At 63.7% G+C, this 15753-nt stretch overlaps 1 protein-coding gene across 5 annotated transcripts; it reads left to right on the top strand.

Annotated features, from left to right (window-relative positions):
• Nucleotides 1-786: 786 nt before the first annotated feature.
• CAMSAP3 (calmodulin regulated spectrin associated protein family member 3) lies at nt 787-14959 on the top strand. Of its 5 annotated transcripts, none has more exons than XM_059388892.1 (19): nt 787-963; nt 6398-6651; nt 6953-7075; nt 7158-7253; nt 7442-7474; nt 8379-8426; nt 8687-8825; nt 9375-9514; nt 9599-9692; nt 9766-9820; nt 9980-10053; nt 10300-10369; nt 10518-11922; nt 12703-12842; nt 12923-13221; nt 13607-13706; nt 13997-14109; nt 14196-14314; nt 14407-14959. In XM_059388892.1, the coding sequence occupies exons 1-19, from the start codon at nt 816-818 to the stop codon at nt 14710-14712; spliced, it is 3756 nt and encodes a 1251-aa protein (XP_059244875.1). In that variant the 5' UTR covers nt 787-815; the 3' UTR covers nt 14713-14959. The 5 variants fall into 5 exon arrangements, with proteins under 5 accessions (XP_059244875.1, XP_059244872.1, XP_059244873.1 ...); XM_059388889.1 differs by having other exon boundaries at nt 10467-11922; XM_059388890.1 differs by lacking the exon at nt 7442-7474 and having other exon boundaries at nt 10467-11922.
• The last annotated feature ends 794 nt before the right edge of the window (nt 14960-15753 follow it).

Genomic DNA, 15753 nt, shown 5'->3' with positions numbered 1-15753 from the left:
CATAGATACAAGTATTCACACTGTGTGCATAAATACACACGCCCTCAATTTCTCTCATAGGTGATCACACCCTTATACAAAACACAACATCTAGATGCTCACTAATAGGCACACTCGCCAATCCACGGATAAAACACAAATACACACGCACACTCACCACTCCTGTATCCTCTGGACACAGACACCTACACAGTCCAGATCCTTGTACACACCACACACATGAAAAACACGGACACACACATGTGCCGTCACGCTCCCACCCAGATACACACACGCAGACACCCTCAAATACACTCCCCACCCGACTACATTCAGGGACGCACACACTGATGAGAACACACACACACTCTTGCACGTTCCCAATACGCAGTGGGCCACAGGTGCACCCATGCACACGCCGCCTCTTGGCCGGGAATGACAAGCCCGCATGGATGCTCACACTCGCATCTAAGGGGACACACTTGGGCCAGCACACATCCGCAAACAGAGGGTCCCGCATCTTCCCCAGCGCACGCGCGCACACGCACTCCTCCGCAGCCTCCCGCCACCACCGCAGTCCGGACCCGCCCCACCCAGCGGCAGTCGGCCAGGCGAGGCGGCGGGGGGGTGGGTACCGGGTCGGGGTCCGGGCCGGGGGCGGGGCGCACCTGGGCTCCGCCCCGGGGCGGGGCCGACGCTGCGTCGCGAGCGCGAGCGGCCGCACCTGGGTCGGCGGCAGCAGCAGCGGCGGCGGCGGCGGGCCCGGTCCGGGTGCGAGCGCGGCGCAGCCCAGCTGGAGCGAGCGCGGAGCCGGCGCCCGCAGCCCCGGCGCCGCCATGGTGGAGGCGGCGCCCCCCGGGCCAGGGCCGCTGCGGAGGACCTTCCTGGTGCCCGAGATCAAGTCGCTGGACCAGTACGATTTCTCGCGGGCCAAGGCGGCGGCCAGCCTGGCGTGGGTGCTGCGGGCCGCGTTCGGGGGCGCAGGTACTGGGGCCGGGGGCGGCAGGTGCGGGGGGCGGGGCGCCGGGCCGCGGAGGCCGGGGCCGTGGGAACAATAGCGCCGGCCGCTGGGGGGCCCCGGGCTCGGGCCCCGCCGCGCCGGGCCTCCGGGCTTCCTGCTCGGCCCGGGCGGTGGACTTTGCCCGCCGGGCTGCGGGAGCGCGGTGGGGGTGGGGCCGGCGGCCCAGATCCGCGCCGGGACCCGGGCGTCCGGGAGCCCAGGTGAGCGGGGCGGGGTCTCCCGGGCGGGCCTTGCACGCCCTCCCCGCCCTTACACATTCACATCACGCCCCCGCGAGGACCCCCGCTTCCCCACGGCCCCGCAGCCGGGACCCACAGCCCGCGTCAGCCCTCCCTGCGCTGCGGGCGGCGAGGGAGCCCTTACTTTCGCCTCCATGGCCGCGGCCAGCGGCTGGCAGCTGTGACTTATTACCCCATTTTGCCTAGGAGGCGGGCGAGCCCGGGAGAAGGGAATTGGCTTGTCCGAGATCCGCGGGGGTGGGAGCCCAGGTGTAGGGCCTTCTCCCACCCGGACAGAGCCTCCACTCCTCCCTTAGGCCCACATGTGTGCGAAAGTCAGGCCACCCCAAGGGGAAGGATGCGGGTGGGTCCCCAGGAGGCGAGGGCCCGAGTGGGCCAAGTCAGGGCCCTAGGGCAGCCCCACCACTCAGGCCAGAGCTGGGAGCCAGGGCCTGTTACGGGGCAGCTGGGGTTAATTAAGGTCTGGGCCTTCAGGGGAGTCCTGAGGGGACACCTTGCTTTCCCACCGGCCTGCCCACTGGTCTTGGGACCAGAAGGGCACAGCCCATCCCCCTTTCGGTGGCCTTCCTAGATCAACCTGTTCTGGGTGTGGGGCTCAGGGACAGCTGCCCGTCTCCTGGGTCCGCCCAAGCCTGTGTCTTTCTCCCAGCACCCTCCCATGCAGGGCCCACTGTGGGGCCTGCCCTTCCCCGAGGATCTGCTAGAGGAAGAAAGGAGGCTGGCAGGGAGAGAGCCGGCTGTGCCCCAGCCTCTCCCATCCCAGGTTCTGTGGCCCTAGAGGGCTCAGCTTCGGGGACCAGACAGGGTTTGAGCCCCCTCCACCAGGTTATGGACGAATTATTACAGTCCTCCAGAGCTGCTGTACCCCCCTCTGGAAAAGAGGGCATTTATTCGCTTATCCATTCTGCAGATGTCGGGGGCGGGGGCACCCACTAAGGGCCAGGGCAGTGCCTGGGTTGGTGGGCGTCCCAAGACCCTGTTCACAAGGTTGCTGGCGGCAGATCTCAGATTTCTTCGTGCTGTGTCTGGCATACTGTACCTCCTAAACAGCTGCTCGCTGTCCCTGCTGCTGTAATCAGTAGTGGTATTTTTATTAATAATCTTAATATCATCATGGAGCAGAAATTACTGTCCCATTTTGCAGAAAAGAAAGTGAAGTTTCCTGAGGCAATGTCCTGACTCCCCCAGTTCTGTTCTCACTGACCTGCTCCCCCCCCGCACTGTGTCGTGTCCTCCCTGAGGGTCACGTTCAGTCCTCAGTCCCGCCTTCCTTCTCTGTATGGACGGGGCAGAGGAAGGTGGCCAAGCCCCAAGAGGGAAGTGGGGAACAAAGCTCCTCTCAATTCCTGAGCTCTGGGGCTTTTTGCCGGTGCCCATTGGGTGCCTGGCGCTGCTGGGTGCTCCGGACAGAGGGAGTGGGAGCCGAGTTGGAGAGAGGGGGATGGGACAGGGGACCAGATCATTACTGCTTAGGGTGATAAGGTCTGTGTTGTAGAGGCTGCCCAGGGGCTCAGGGAGGGAAGGAGAAGGGGAGTCTCCCCGGAGGAGGGAGGGTCGGGAGGAGGAAAGAGGCTGGCAGGGGGAGGCCCGGCTGTGCCCCAGCCTCTCCCATCCTTGAAGGATGCATAGGAGTTTTCCAGGGGGAGAAGACCTCATGTGAAAAGGCCTGGGGTTTGGACCAACAGGGCGTTCTCAGAGGAGGCTGTGCAGGTCCTGGTGGCGGGTGGTGCCTGGGGGAGGTGGGAGATGAGACAGGCTGGTGGGACCGAGGATGGCCTCTCAAGGGGGGTGTGTGTGTTTTGTGGGGGATCTGAGGGCACTGGGGAGCTATGGAACATGTTTGAGGACGTGACAAAATGAGATCAGATGGGCAGTTGCCCAGGGAGCAGGTGGTTCTGGTGGTCGGGAGGCGCAGGTGTGAGGAGGCTGGACAGGAATGCAGGCAGCTGGGCTGCACGGGACTCTGGCTCAGAGATAAGAAAGGGTGCCATCTCTGTGCAAGTTTGGAAAACCCCACACAAAGTCCCTTATGTAGAGCATCACTGTGACCCATAGGGAACCTGGGTTCGTGGCCGCTGAGCACCATTTATGAGCTGTGTGATCTCGAGCGGGTTATCTCAGCTCCCTGGGCCTTGGTTTTCTCATCTGGACAGTGGGGCTAAGAATAAGTTGTCCTAAGGGTTCCACCAGGAAACGCATGCACGGTGGCGTTGGTCTCAGTCAGTGCAAGCGCTGTCGTAGAGCTGTGCAGTCCCAGGACGCGGCCACCACCACACGGGGCTGCTCTGAGTTGTGATGCGTGAATGAACCACCCCGTGGCTTCTGAAGACTTCATAGTAAAGAAAAAAGTGAAACATCACATAATGTTTTTATATTAATTACATGTTGAAATGCTAGTATCAGATTTGTCTGGGGTTAAGTATATTACTAAGGTTTCTCATTTCTACTTTCTTAATGGGGCGAGTACCCAGTTGAAAACTATGTCTGTGGGCCAAATTGTATTTCTCTCGGACAGCACTCCCTATGGTGAATGGCTAATGAACGTTTTGAGTCATGCGTGGTGGCTCTCTCTCTACCCAGCTGGGTGGTTTTGCCTCTTAGGAGACCGTTGAGGGCGTCTGGAGACATTTTTGGTTGTCACTACTTAGGAGGACGGTGCTCCTGGCATTTAGTGAGTAGAGGCTAGGGACTGTGCTGATTATCTTACAAAGCACTGGGCAGCCTACCCCATCCCCTGCCAAACACGGAAGAATTATTCAGCCCCAAATGCCAGCAGTGCTGGGGTGTTGGCACACACACACACAGGTGTAGAGGAAGTGCTTGATCAGCATTAACTAGTGGTGGCCCTAGCTCATGGTTTTCATCTTGAAGGCCCTGACAAGTCCTGCAGGAAAGTAACTTTTTTTCTTTTTTAAAGATTTTATTTATTTATTTGAGAGAAAGCAAGAGAGAGAGAGAGAGAGAATGAGAATGAGCAGTGGGGAGGGGCAGAGGGAGAGTGAGAGAGACGTGGGGCTCCATCCCAGGACCCCAGGATCATGACCCGAGCCACCGAAGACAGACGCTCAACTGACTGAGCCACCCAGGTGCCCCAGAAAGAAACTTGTTTAATTTTGCCAGTGGGAGCAGGAAGTGGGCAGGGCCTGGGGAGATAGGGAGCAGGGTTTGGGTTGGGGAGATGCCAAGAGGTTGAAACCTGAGGACATTAGGTGTTGGGGGGGGGGTGATGATTTCTCAGTGCAGTTTCAGAGAGAAGGAGCAGGTTTGGAGCAGGTACTGAGCATCATGGGAGATGCCCAGAGGGCAGTGGGACACAGGCCTGGGCTGCAGCAGGTGGCAGTGCTCAGATGGCTGTGGAAGCCACATTGGGGTGGGGGTGGGGGGTGGAGTCCATATCCATTTACAGGGCTGTTCTGATCAAGTGTCAGGAACCTGGCACTGACGGGGCATGTGGGGAGGAGGCCTGGCTTGAGTGGTGGGACAGAGAAGATGGGAAGCTGGGAGATGCTGGGGGAGGAAGGTTTCTGGAACAAGGAGGTGCTGGGCAGAGCGCCCGGGCAAGATACGGCCCACAGCTGTGCGTCAGAGGGCGACTGCTGGCCTTGGGGAGGCAGGGAGGTGGGGAGGCTGGCGGACAGGAGTTAGAGAGGTTGGGGTAAGGGTCCGGCGGAAGGAAGCAGAGCCTGGACAACTGTTCTCTCAAGAAGCTGCGCGGAGAGGGGCAGAGAGCAGGCACAAGTCTGCACAGGAGTAGAGCATTAAGAGGGAAGGTCAAGTGTGATTTGAGGGGGTGGGTCAGGAGCTGGGGCAGGGAGGGACTGAAGGGACCGATGCCCGGGTTCTTGTAGGGGAAGGCAGGGGGCCTCTGGGGAGCATGGCTGGGAAGACAGGCACCTGAGGACGGTCTGGGATGTCCTGTGCAAATGTTCTTTTTTTTTTTTTTTTTTAAATTTATTTGACAGAGGGAAATCACAAGTAGATGGAGAGGCAGGCAGAGAGAGAGAGAGAGGGAAGCAGGCTCCCTGCTGAGCAGAGAGCCCGATGCGGGACTGGATCCCAGGACCCTGAGATCATGACCTGAGCCGAAGGCAGAGGCTTAAGCCACGGAGCCACCCAGGCGCCCTGTGTGCAAATGTTCTTAAGCAGTAGAATCCTGCTCCCCATCCTCTCAGACACATAGAACCCCAATAAGCAAAACAGCTGTTCGGACTGGAATTAAGAGTTGGGGCCTCCCTGGGAGGCCCCCATGAGGGCCGGCTCCCCATGCTGGCCTCAGCCACTTCCTCCTAGACCTCCCCAGAGACTCGTCCTCATGGCCTCTTCTGGTCTTTCTCCTCCCCACCCTTGGGTCCTGCTGGGGACCAGCCCTCCCAGCGCCCACTGCCCCCATGGGGCTCCCCCCCCCCCCCCGACCTCCTCCCCTGCTGGTGTCATTCTCTGGCATTCGGTGTTGTGGGGGAAGGGGGGTTGTGGCCGCCTCTGCTAGATGATCTCACCTCTGCCCTGAGTCCCTCACACTCAGTCTCTGCTGCCTCACCTGCGGGCCCTCCTGTCCCCCCATCTTTCCGGTCACACCTGATGGGGCCTGGGCACCTCCCTCCCCCACTCTGTGCCCCACCAGCCGGCCCTCAGAGCCACAGCTCACCCCACCCCAGCCTTCAAGCTGAGAGAGGGTGTAGGTCTGCTGAAGGCCCGGGTTTGAATCCCAATGCTAGTGTGGCCCAGCGGTGTGGCTTTTCCCACCCTGTGCCTCAATTTCTGGAGTTACCTCTTGTGCCCTGGCTGCGGCTTCCTCAGCTTCCCCGGCTTCCCCAGCTTCCCCAGCTGGCGGGCCACCCAGGGAGATCCATTAAACCATCTAGTCCTTGTGATTGTTCTTTGAGGGCCTCCAGGACCACCCACGTCCCCACAAGGCCCTGCGCAGGTGGCGGCCTCCTCTCGGGTCCCAGAGCTGCTCTCCCCTCCCTACCGGAGGCCCTTTGCTCTCCCACCGCCTGGCCCCAGGCCGGCGCGGGCCCCTCCACCCTGACCTTCTCCGGGGGCCTCCTGCACCCGAGCGCGGCGTGCTTCCGCGCAGGTCCCCCGGCCTCCCGTCCCGGTGCCGTCTTCCCTGCGGGTGCCGGGGTCCTGACCCGCCGTGCCCCGCCTCGCCCCACAGAGCACGTGCCCTCGGAGCTGTGGGAGCCCTTCTACACGGACCAGTATGCGCAGGAGCACGTGAAGCCCCCGGTGACGCGGCTGCTGCTCTCGGCCGAGCTCTACTGCCGGGCCTGGCGCCAGGCGCTGCCGCAGCTCGAGACGCCCCCCAGCCCCTCGGCGCTGCTGGCCCTGCTGGCGCGGAGGGGCACGGTGCCCGCGCTGCCCGAGCGCCCGGTGCAGGAGGCCGACCTGAGGCACCAGCCCATCCTCATGGTAGGCCCCGCGACTTCCCGCCACGCCCGCCGGGCTCCTCCCTGAAGGCTCCTCCCGCCAGGCTTGGCTCCTCCCCAGAGGCAGGGCCAGGCCTTTGCGGACCTGCCTTCTGGCCCTCCAGGACCCCTCTCCTGGCTCCTTCCCTGATGCCCCGCCTACTGACCCCGGCCCATCCCCAAAGCCCCTCCTACTTCAAGCCCCGCCCCCTACCCCAGCCCTGAGGGTCTTCCTCTCCTCCCTCAGCGTGAGGGGAGCATCTGTCCCTCGCCCTGGTCTCACCCCTCAGCCCTTACCTCCACAGGGAGCCCACCTGGCTGTCATTGACGCCCTCATGGTTGCCTTTGCCTTCGAATGGACAAAGACACTGCCCGGTCCTTTGGCCCTGGCCAGCTTGGAGCACAAGCTCCTTTTCTGGGTGGACACGGTAGGTGGGGTTAGGCTGCTGTGGGCTGGGGGCCGGGGTGGCCCGGTGACTGGAGCTCTGGTGACCTCTCCCTGCTCCCCAGACCATCCGGCGGCTGCAGGAGAAGACAGAGCAGGAAGCTGCCCAGAGAGCCTCTCCTGCGGCCCCTGCCGATGGGGTGGCCCCAGCACAGCCCTCGGTGAGGCTAGGGCGATGAATGGATGGACGGACAGAAGGACAGTTGGAGGGCTGGGTGGGCGGGGAAGGGCTGCACTTCGAGGCCATTCCTGCACTGGGAGAGGGGGCTTGAGGTGACTCTCTCTCTCTCTCTCTGCCCTCTCCCCTGTGCCTCTCCTGCTGCTCTCCCCTCTCCCTCTGTGGCATCAGTGCCCCACACGCTGGTACTGGAAGCTGGTTCCTGTAAGTGGGGCTGTTTCTCCGCCCCGTCTGCCTGCCTTGCTTGTCGCTTTGTCTCTCCCTGTGTCTGTTCTGCCTGCCTGTTGGCTCCCCCCCTACTTCTTCCCAGCTGTGAGCAAAAGACGTGGACCCCAGCCCTGGGGGGGTAGAGAGAAGCCCTCTGCAGACTCAGAAAAGAGACGAGTCTCTGCCATTAGCTGCCAGGGCAGACCCCTCCCCAGTTACCGCTCAGGGGGATGGGCCTCCCCTCCCAGGAATCGAGAGGACAGAGCTCCTCGGCTTGTCTGTCTTAGCTGAGCCGGGAGACTTCCTGCACCTCCGAAGGGAGGACCCTAGCCCGTCAGACGTGCGGATCCTGACCCCAGTGGCAGGGCACATGGAGATCACCCCCTTGGTCAAGAAGAAGATCCCCAACCCAGGGGAAGGTGGAAGGATGTTCCCAAGACCCCAGTTTCCCTAAGGACGGGTCCCAGCTTTGGTGGGCGGGGGGGTGCCCATCCCTGAAGCACAACCAGGGGAAGGTGCCCCCCACAAGTGGGAGGCTTTGGGCTGGACAGGGTCCCTCCCTTCGCTCACTCTGGGGCCCCCTTCCTTCCACTCTCGGGCCTGGGTTGGGGGTTCCTCTCTCCTTCTGCCTATCTGCTTCCTCTGCATCCCCTCCCCAAGCTGGGGCCTGGGTCTTTTGTTGGGGGGGGCGGAGGTTCCCTGCATGGGAGGCTGCTCTGTGGGGTCCCTCCAGGCTGGGAGGAGCTTGGGGTCCCCAAAGCTGGCCAGAGCGTGGTCGCAGCTGGATGGCCAGGGCTCATGACAGGGTCAGGGCGAGCTCCCCCTCCCCTGGAGGTGAGCTTGGGGGCCCAGCAAGTCAGCACCCCTCCCGCCCCGCTGACGGCTGCTCCTCTCCCCCCAGCACGCAATTGCCTTCTGTTTGAAGGAGTCGGGGAGCAAACCCCCCATGGTAATGTATCCCCCGCCCCAGGCTCCCGGGAGCCCCGCCCTAGCCCTCGCTGCTGGCCTGGCTGCTCGCAGACACTTCCTTTGCCTCTTGCTGCTGCCCTTCCCCCGCTCCAGGCTGGCCCCACTCTGGCTCTGGGACCCCCAGCTTCACGCCCCCCCATGGCGGAAACCCCCGGCCCCCCCCCCCCCCCCAGCCTGCGCGACCACTGACTTGGGACCAGCCTGACCCTCTGCCCTAACTCGGCTCTGCCCCATCCACAGATCCGTTACCGCAAGGACCGAGCTGTGGCCCGACGTGCCCCCTGCTTTCCAAATGTCACCACCCTCCAGGATCTGGCAAGTGGGGCTGCACTGGCTGCCACGATCCACTGCTACTGTCCCCAGCTCTTGCGACTCGAGGGTGAGTGTGTGGGCCTGGGCCACACTCGTCCTTGGGAGCCTGGCCCCTGGGCATCTGCCCCAGAGTGGGGCAGTAATTATGAGGGCGGCTTCCAGAACTGGTGGAGCGGGACTTGCACACTTTCCCTCAGTGAGCTGCGTGACCTTGCGCAAGTGTCTCAACTTCTCTGTGCTTAGTATAATTCATTCCTGCAGCAAATATTTATAGAATGCCAGATTCCATTTTAGAGCCAGTGAGAACAATACAGAGGGGCTTCTGACCTCAGGTAGCTCCCATCCTAGTTGGGAGAGAAAGACAATAAGTTCATCCAGAAGAACATTCTGGATCTTAGGTGCTCCAAGGTGGGCTGGGTGGGTCAGGAAAAGCTTTTTGAGTTGAGTTCTTGGAGGACTAGTTCTGCAGGCAGTTGGGAACAGGTGCAGAGACCCGAGAACAGCCTGTCCTAGTACCCACTTTGTCGAGGCCACCTAGCACAAGGAGGCCCTCGCTTCCCCAGGGCCCCGTCCTCCTTCCCATAGATCTGGGGACCCAGGTATCCTGTCCCTACAGAGGTGTGCCTCAAGGACCCCATGTCCGTGGCGGACAGCCTGTACAACCTCCAGCTGGTGCAGGATTTCTGTGCCTCCCGCCTTCCTCGTGGCTGCCCGCTCTCCCTCGAGGACCTGCTTTATGTCCCACCGCCCCTCAAGGTAAGGTCACCTCGAGGCCTTGTGGGCTGAGGCAGGTGTCCAGGGCCACAGGCACCGGGGGCTGACCCTGCCTTCTGCCTCCAGGTCAACCTGGTGGTGCTGCTCGCCGAGATGTTCATGTGCTTTGAGGTGCTGAAACCTGATTTCGTGCAGGCCAAGGACCTGCCTGATGGTCATGGTGAGGCCTGGCCCCGGGTGTGGGGCGGGGTAGGGAGGCCAGGCCCGGCCTGACCCTGCTTTCTCTGCGGCAGCTGCCTCCCCCCGGGCCACAGAGGCCTCTCCTGCTCAGAACAGCAGTGGCTGCAGGTACGGTTGCCCTGTCGGGTGAGTCTCCGTGGCGGTGGTGGGTTCCTCCCCTCGCTGGGCACTGCACCAGAGCTAGGAGACACCCTGTGCTCCACTCCTGGGAGAGGTGACCCCCTTCCTGTGGAGGGACCCCCTTGGCTGACATGCATCTCTTGGCAGCTCTCCCGTCTTCAACTTCCGCCACCCGCTCCTGTCACCCGGCGGCCCCCAGTCCCCACTCCGGGGATCCACAGGTGAGGGCAGGGGTACAGCTGGTTGCTGGCGACCCCCACCAAATACAACTTCAGCAGATTTCACTTCTCCCGGCCCCTCCACCAGGTCCCTCTGACACCTGAATGATCCCATGGTGATCCTAACCTCCCCAGTGGCCCCAGCTATCCACATAATGCCCCGTCAGTGACACACTCTGGCTGACCCCACCCAGGGTCCCCAGCAACTCCATAGTGACCACTGAGTGACCACTTACCACCCCTCCCCAGGCTCACTGAAGTCCTCCCCGTCCATGTCCCACATGGAGGCCCTCGGCAAGGCCTGGAATCGGCAGCTCAGGTGAGTGCATCTCTGGGGCCTGGCTGGGGGGAGCAGGCTGGGTGGGGGCGGGGCTGGGGCTCGTCCCAGGGGCTGACCCCTCCCTCCTGCCGCCCAGCCGTCCCCTTTCCCAGGCAGTGTCGTTCAGCACCCCCTTTGGCCTGGACAGCGACGTGGATGTCGTCATGGGAGACCCCGTGCTGCTCCGCTCCGTCAGCTCAGACAGCTTGGGCCCCCCACGCCCTGTTCCAGCCCGGACCCCCGTCCAGCCGACCCCGGAGCCTGGCGACCTGCCTACCATCGAGGAGGCCCTGCAGATCATCCACAGTGCCGAGCCCCGGCTGCTCCCCGATGGGGCTGCCGACGGCAGCTTCTACCTCCACTCCCCTGAGGGCTCCTCCAAACTGCCGCTGGCTTCCTCCTACCCACTCGAGGGGGCCTCAAAGCCACTGCCTGATGGGCCCACCAAAGCACCCACCTACGTGCCCCACCCCGAGGGCCCCTTGAAACCATCTCCCTGCCCAGCAGGGGAGGTGTCGAAATCGCTGGCCCTATCTGAGGGCTCCCCAAAGGCAGCAGCTTCGTCCCCAGCGGCCAGCAACTCTGAGGTCAAGATGACCAGCTTTGCTGAACGCAAGAAGCAGCTGGTCAAGGCTGAGGCCGAGGCAGGGTCCCCGGCGGCCACCCCCACAGCGCCAGAGGCCCTGAGCTCAGAGATGAGTGAGCTGGGGGCCCGGCTGGAGGAGAAACGGCGGGCCATTGAGGCTCAGAAGCGACGGATCGAGGCCATCTTTGCCAAGCACCGCCAGCGGCTGGGCAAGAGCGCCTTCCTGCAGGTGCAGCCACGGGAGGCCGGAGGGGAGGCAGAGGCGGAGCCGGGCCCGGTCCCTGGTGGGGAGCGGCCAGCGGGTGAGGGCCAGGGTGATCCATCCCCACGGCCCAAGGCAGTGACCTTCTCACCGGAACTGGGCCCGGTGCCCCCCGAGGGGCTTGGGGACTATAACCGGGCGGTCAGCAAGCTAAGTGCCGCGCTGAGCTCACTGCAGCGGGACATGCAGAGGCTCACGGACCAGCAGCAGCGGCTCCTGGCCCCACCGGAGGCCCCAGGGCCCGCCCCGCCGCCCGCCGCGTGGGTCATTCCCGGCCCCACGGCGGGTCCCAAAGCCGCCTCTCCCAGCCCTGCTCGGCGCGCCCCGGCTGCCCGGCGCAGCCCCGGGCCCGGCCCCAGCCCGACACCCCGAAGCCCGAAACACGCACGGCCAGCAGAGCTGCGGCTTGCGCCCCTGACGAGAGTGCTCACGCCTCCCCACGACGTCGACAGCCTCCCGCACCTGCGCAAGTTCTCACCAAGCCAGGTGCCCGTGCAGACGCGCTCCTCCATCCTCCTGGCGGAGGGGTCGCCTCCCGAGGAGCCCGTGGCCCGGCCCGGCCTCATCGAGATCCCGCTGCGCAGCCTGGCGGAGCCCGCGGCCGAGGACGAGGGAGATGGGAGCCCCCCTGGTGCTGAGGATTCCTTAGAGGAAGAGGCGTCTTCAGAGGGGGAGCCCCGGGCCGGTCTGGGGTTCTTCTATAAGGTCAGCGTCCCCCAAGCCGGTGGGGGAAGGGACCCGCTGGCTGGTCAGGGAGGGGGCACGCTGGTGGATAAACGGGGATGTGGCTGGCCAGGTGGGAGTGGACAGACGTGATGGATGGATGGATGGGCGGGCAGGTGACAGACTCACCTGGACGCCTGCAGTCACGTGCTGACTGGCCTTTACCGTCCAAGTCCCTGCTCCATCCCTGGCCATTTCAACAGCACGGATATATTATAGGTATTTATGTTAGCGGAAACTGGACTTTGTCAGTCCCCTGCTAAAACCCTTTTGTGGCATCCCTTGCTCTTAGAATAAAAAAAGTCTTTGTGGCTTTGGGCCCATCCGCCCCACGCTCCGCTGCCCAGCCCCACCAGCCTCCTCACTGTTCCATGCCTGCTAGGCGTGTTCCGGCCTCGGGGCTTTTGCGTTTGCTGTTCCCTTTGCCTGGAATATTCTTTTCCCCTCTTCCCCCTCCCCAGTGAAGTCCCCGTCCTCCTCTGGAAGCCGCCTTTAGTGCCCCCAGGTTAGGCTAGGCGTGTCCCCACACCATGGACTGATAGCCTTCCCCATCGGGTCAAACACGTGGTGCAAAGAGCACCCAGTCTGGCTGGGTCCCCGTTTAGCCCTCGTACGCAGCACAGGGCCGTGCGTAAAGCAGGAGCCCACTGGGTGCCTTCAGACCCGTTGCACAAGGCAAAGGAGGGGTGCGTGGTTAGCAGGTGGGGTGGGCAGAGAAGTACTAGGGGAGGATGGCCAGCTGGACTCGGTGCCTGCCCCCAGGATGAAGACAAGCCCGAGGACGAGATGGCCCAAAAGCGGGCCAGCCTGCTGGAGCGGCAGCAACGGCGGGCGGAGGAGGCGCGGCGGCGGAAGCAGTGGCAGGAGGCGGAGAAGGAGCAGCGGAGGGAAGAGGCCGCGCGGTGAGCGGGGGGCTGCCCGGGACACCTGCTGCCACACAGCCTGGGACCTGTCTGACGGCTCGGTAACTCTCGGTCTGCAGGCTGGCCCAGGAGGAGGTGACTCAGGCCCCCCCAGCTCCGGTGGCCCCTGCGGCAGCCCCAGCCCCTGCTGGGAGGGCCCCGGCGGAGGAGGAGGTGGGCCCTCGGCGGGGGGACTTCACGCGGCTCGAGTATGAACGCCGGGCCCAGCTGAAGCTGATGGACGACCTTGACAAAGTGCTGCGGCCACGGGCTGCGGGGACCGGGGGGCCAGGCCGGGGTGGGCGGAGGGCCCCCCGGCCACGCTCCGGTTGCTGTGATGACTCGGCCCTGGCACGAAGCCCTGCCCGAGGCCTGCTGGGTAAGGACCCTGTCGGGCTGCGGCGTCGTGCCTGCCCGCTGCGCTTGTCCAGGGCTCGCTGAGACACCCCACCCCGCCATGAGTACATAGGGCAAAAGGGGTCTTGAGGGGTTGCCCGTGTCTGTGAGACTTCAGAGGGGTGTGGGGTCTACAGTGGCAGAAGGCATGCCCAGAGCTTAAGGGCTGCGAGGCTCTCGGGAATGCTATGGAGCAAGAGCTTTTGGGGTGGGGAGGTGTGTCCCAGTCGGAGGGCACAGGGTGAGGGTCTCAGGCAGGGTGACCCCATGTTCCTTCCACAGCCTGTCAGGTAACCCCCTCCCCACCCCCAGGCCCTTCGGAGGCAGGGGGATTTGGGTAGGGATGACCCCACGCCCTCTTCTCCCAGGCTCCCGGCTCAGCAAAGTCTACTCTCAGTCCACCCTGTCACTGTCCACCGTGGCCAATGAGGCCCCCAATAACCTTGGCGTGAAGAGGCCCACGTCTCGGTGAGTCTGGCCCGGGCAGCCTCTCAGGGTCTGTGTGTCTTGTCGAAGGGAGAACGCAATCCTGTGCGTTGCGCAAGGGCGCTGCTGACGGGTGCCAAGAATGCGCCTGTGCACCCGAGTGGGGGGGCAGACGAGTGGGGGCGCAGGCACCTGCCGCCGGAGTACGCACACACATGTGCACGTCTCCCCCGCCGCAGGGTCCCAGGCTGGTCCCTTCCCTGGTCCCTCTGCTTCTGGGGAGGCTTCCCTTACCGCTGACTGCACCCCTGTCGCCTCCTGTCCGCCCCCAGGGCTCCGTCCCCATCCGGCCTCATGTCCCCCAGCCGCCTGCCTGGCAGCCGTGAGCGCGACTGGGACAACGGCAGCAACGCCTCGTCCCCCGCGTCAGTGCCCGAGTACACGGGTGAGTGGGGCCGGAGCCGGCGAGCCCCAGGCCCTGCCTGTCCCCCACCCCGGCCCCGCAGCCCCGCTGACTGCCTCGCTCCCTAGGTCCACGGCTGTACAAGGAGCCCAGCGCCAAGTCCAACAAGTTCATCATTCACAACGCCCTGTCTCACTGCTGCCTGGCAGGCAAGGTCAACGAACCGCAGAAGAACCGCATTCTCGAGGTCAGCCCGCGCCTGGGGGTGGCGGGGTTGGTGGGGGGAGGTTGGGGAGGCCCTGCCCCCGCCCCGGCCAACCGCTTCCGCCGCCCTACCAGGAAATTGAGAAGAGCAAGGCCAACCACTTCCTGATCCTCTTCCGCGATTCAAGCTGCCAGTTCCGGGCCCTCTACACGCTGTCCGGGGAGACAGAGGAGCTGACCCGCCTGGCGGGCTACGGCCCCCGCACGGTCACACCCGCCATGGTTGAGGGCATCTACAAGTACAACTCAGACCGCAAGCGCTTTACCCAGATCCCTGCCAAGACCATGTCCATGAGCGTAGACGCCTTCACCATCCAGGGCCACCTCTGGCAGAGTAAGAAGCCCACGACTCCCAAGAAGGGCAGCAGCACCCCCAAGTAGCCTCGCCCCGGTGGTACAGGGGGCGGGTCCCAGCCGCGCCCTCCCGGAGGACAGCCTGGAGGACAATCAGTTGGTATTCCTGGGTCTCGTCTGTCCCCAACCTTGTCCGGGTAGGGCTGGAGTCCCTACCCCCTAACTTCTGTCCTGTCCTGCTGTGGGGGCTGAGCCGGGAGGTTCAGGGACTCAGGGCTCAGCTCAGTCCCCTGTCCGTCCTCTCCATCTTCTTGAATAAAATAATTTAGAAAGAGCTTGGGTGCCAGCATTTTCCTGAGGCTGACTGGGGCAACTGGTGATCTCTCTGCCTGTTTTCCTTTCTCCTCAACAGCCTAGATGTGGCTTCCTGCCAAGGCCCCTCATGGTCCCTCCTTGGCCGCCTCTCCATGGTCCCTCCCCGTGGCCTCCGCACCTGCCACTCACTCCCCTGTTCTCAGTGCAGAGGCTACCGGCCCCTCCTGGCATTTGGTGTGTGGCCGGCAGCTAAGCTTGACCTCTCCAACTGCCACCTGCCTCCATTTCTGGGCTCAGTTGTCACCGCTAGAAAGGATTCCCATGTTTCTCTCCCACAAGTTCCACATTGAAGGGTCTGGGTCTGTCCTTGGCATGGCCACGGACATCTGAGATGTGGGCCCTGCGCTGTGAGCTCGAGCTGGCCTGAGCTCCTGGTCTCCCTGTGGCTCAGGCACAGGACCAGCTCCCCCCACCCCGCCCCTTCTCCCTGCCCCCCATGCCTGACGGCCTCTTCGGTCTACCTTGCTTCTCTCCATCCCCACCCCCCGCCCAGTCCAAGCCTGTGACCTGGGCCCCCCCCCCCCCCCCCCCCCCCCCCCCCGTAAGCCAATCCCTCAGCCTGCACAGCCCGTTCAGGGCACAAATCTGATTACATCCCTCAATGCTTAAAATCCCTTATTAGTTTAGAGCTCACTAATGGCTTCCCAGAGCTTAGGCCTAAGGACCACGCCCCGGCCCCGGCCCTGGCCCAGGGCTGAGGACTGCTCCTGGCTGCTGTCCAGGGTGAGAAGTACCTTGCTAAGCCCGTCAACC

This window comes from Mustela nigripes, chromosome 2, assembly GCF_022355385.1.
Source record: "Mustela nigripes isolate SB6536 chromosome 2, MUSNIG.SB6536, whole genome shotgun sequence".
Taxonomy (NCBI): domain Eukaryota; kingdom Metazoa; phylum Chordata; class Mammalia; order Carnivora; family Mustelidae; genus Mustela; species Mustela nigripes.
Note: the sequence above shows the minus strand (reverse complement) of the source record. Positions and strands in the feature narration are given on the sequence as shown.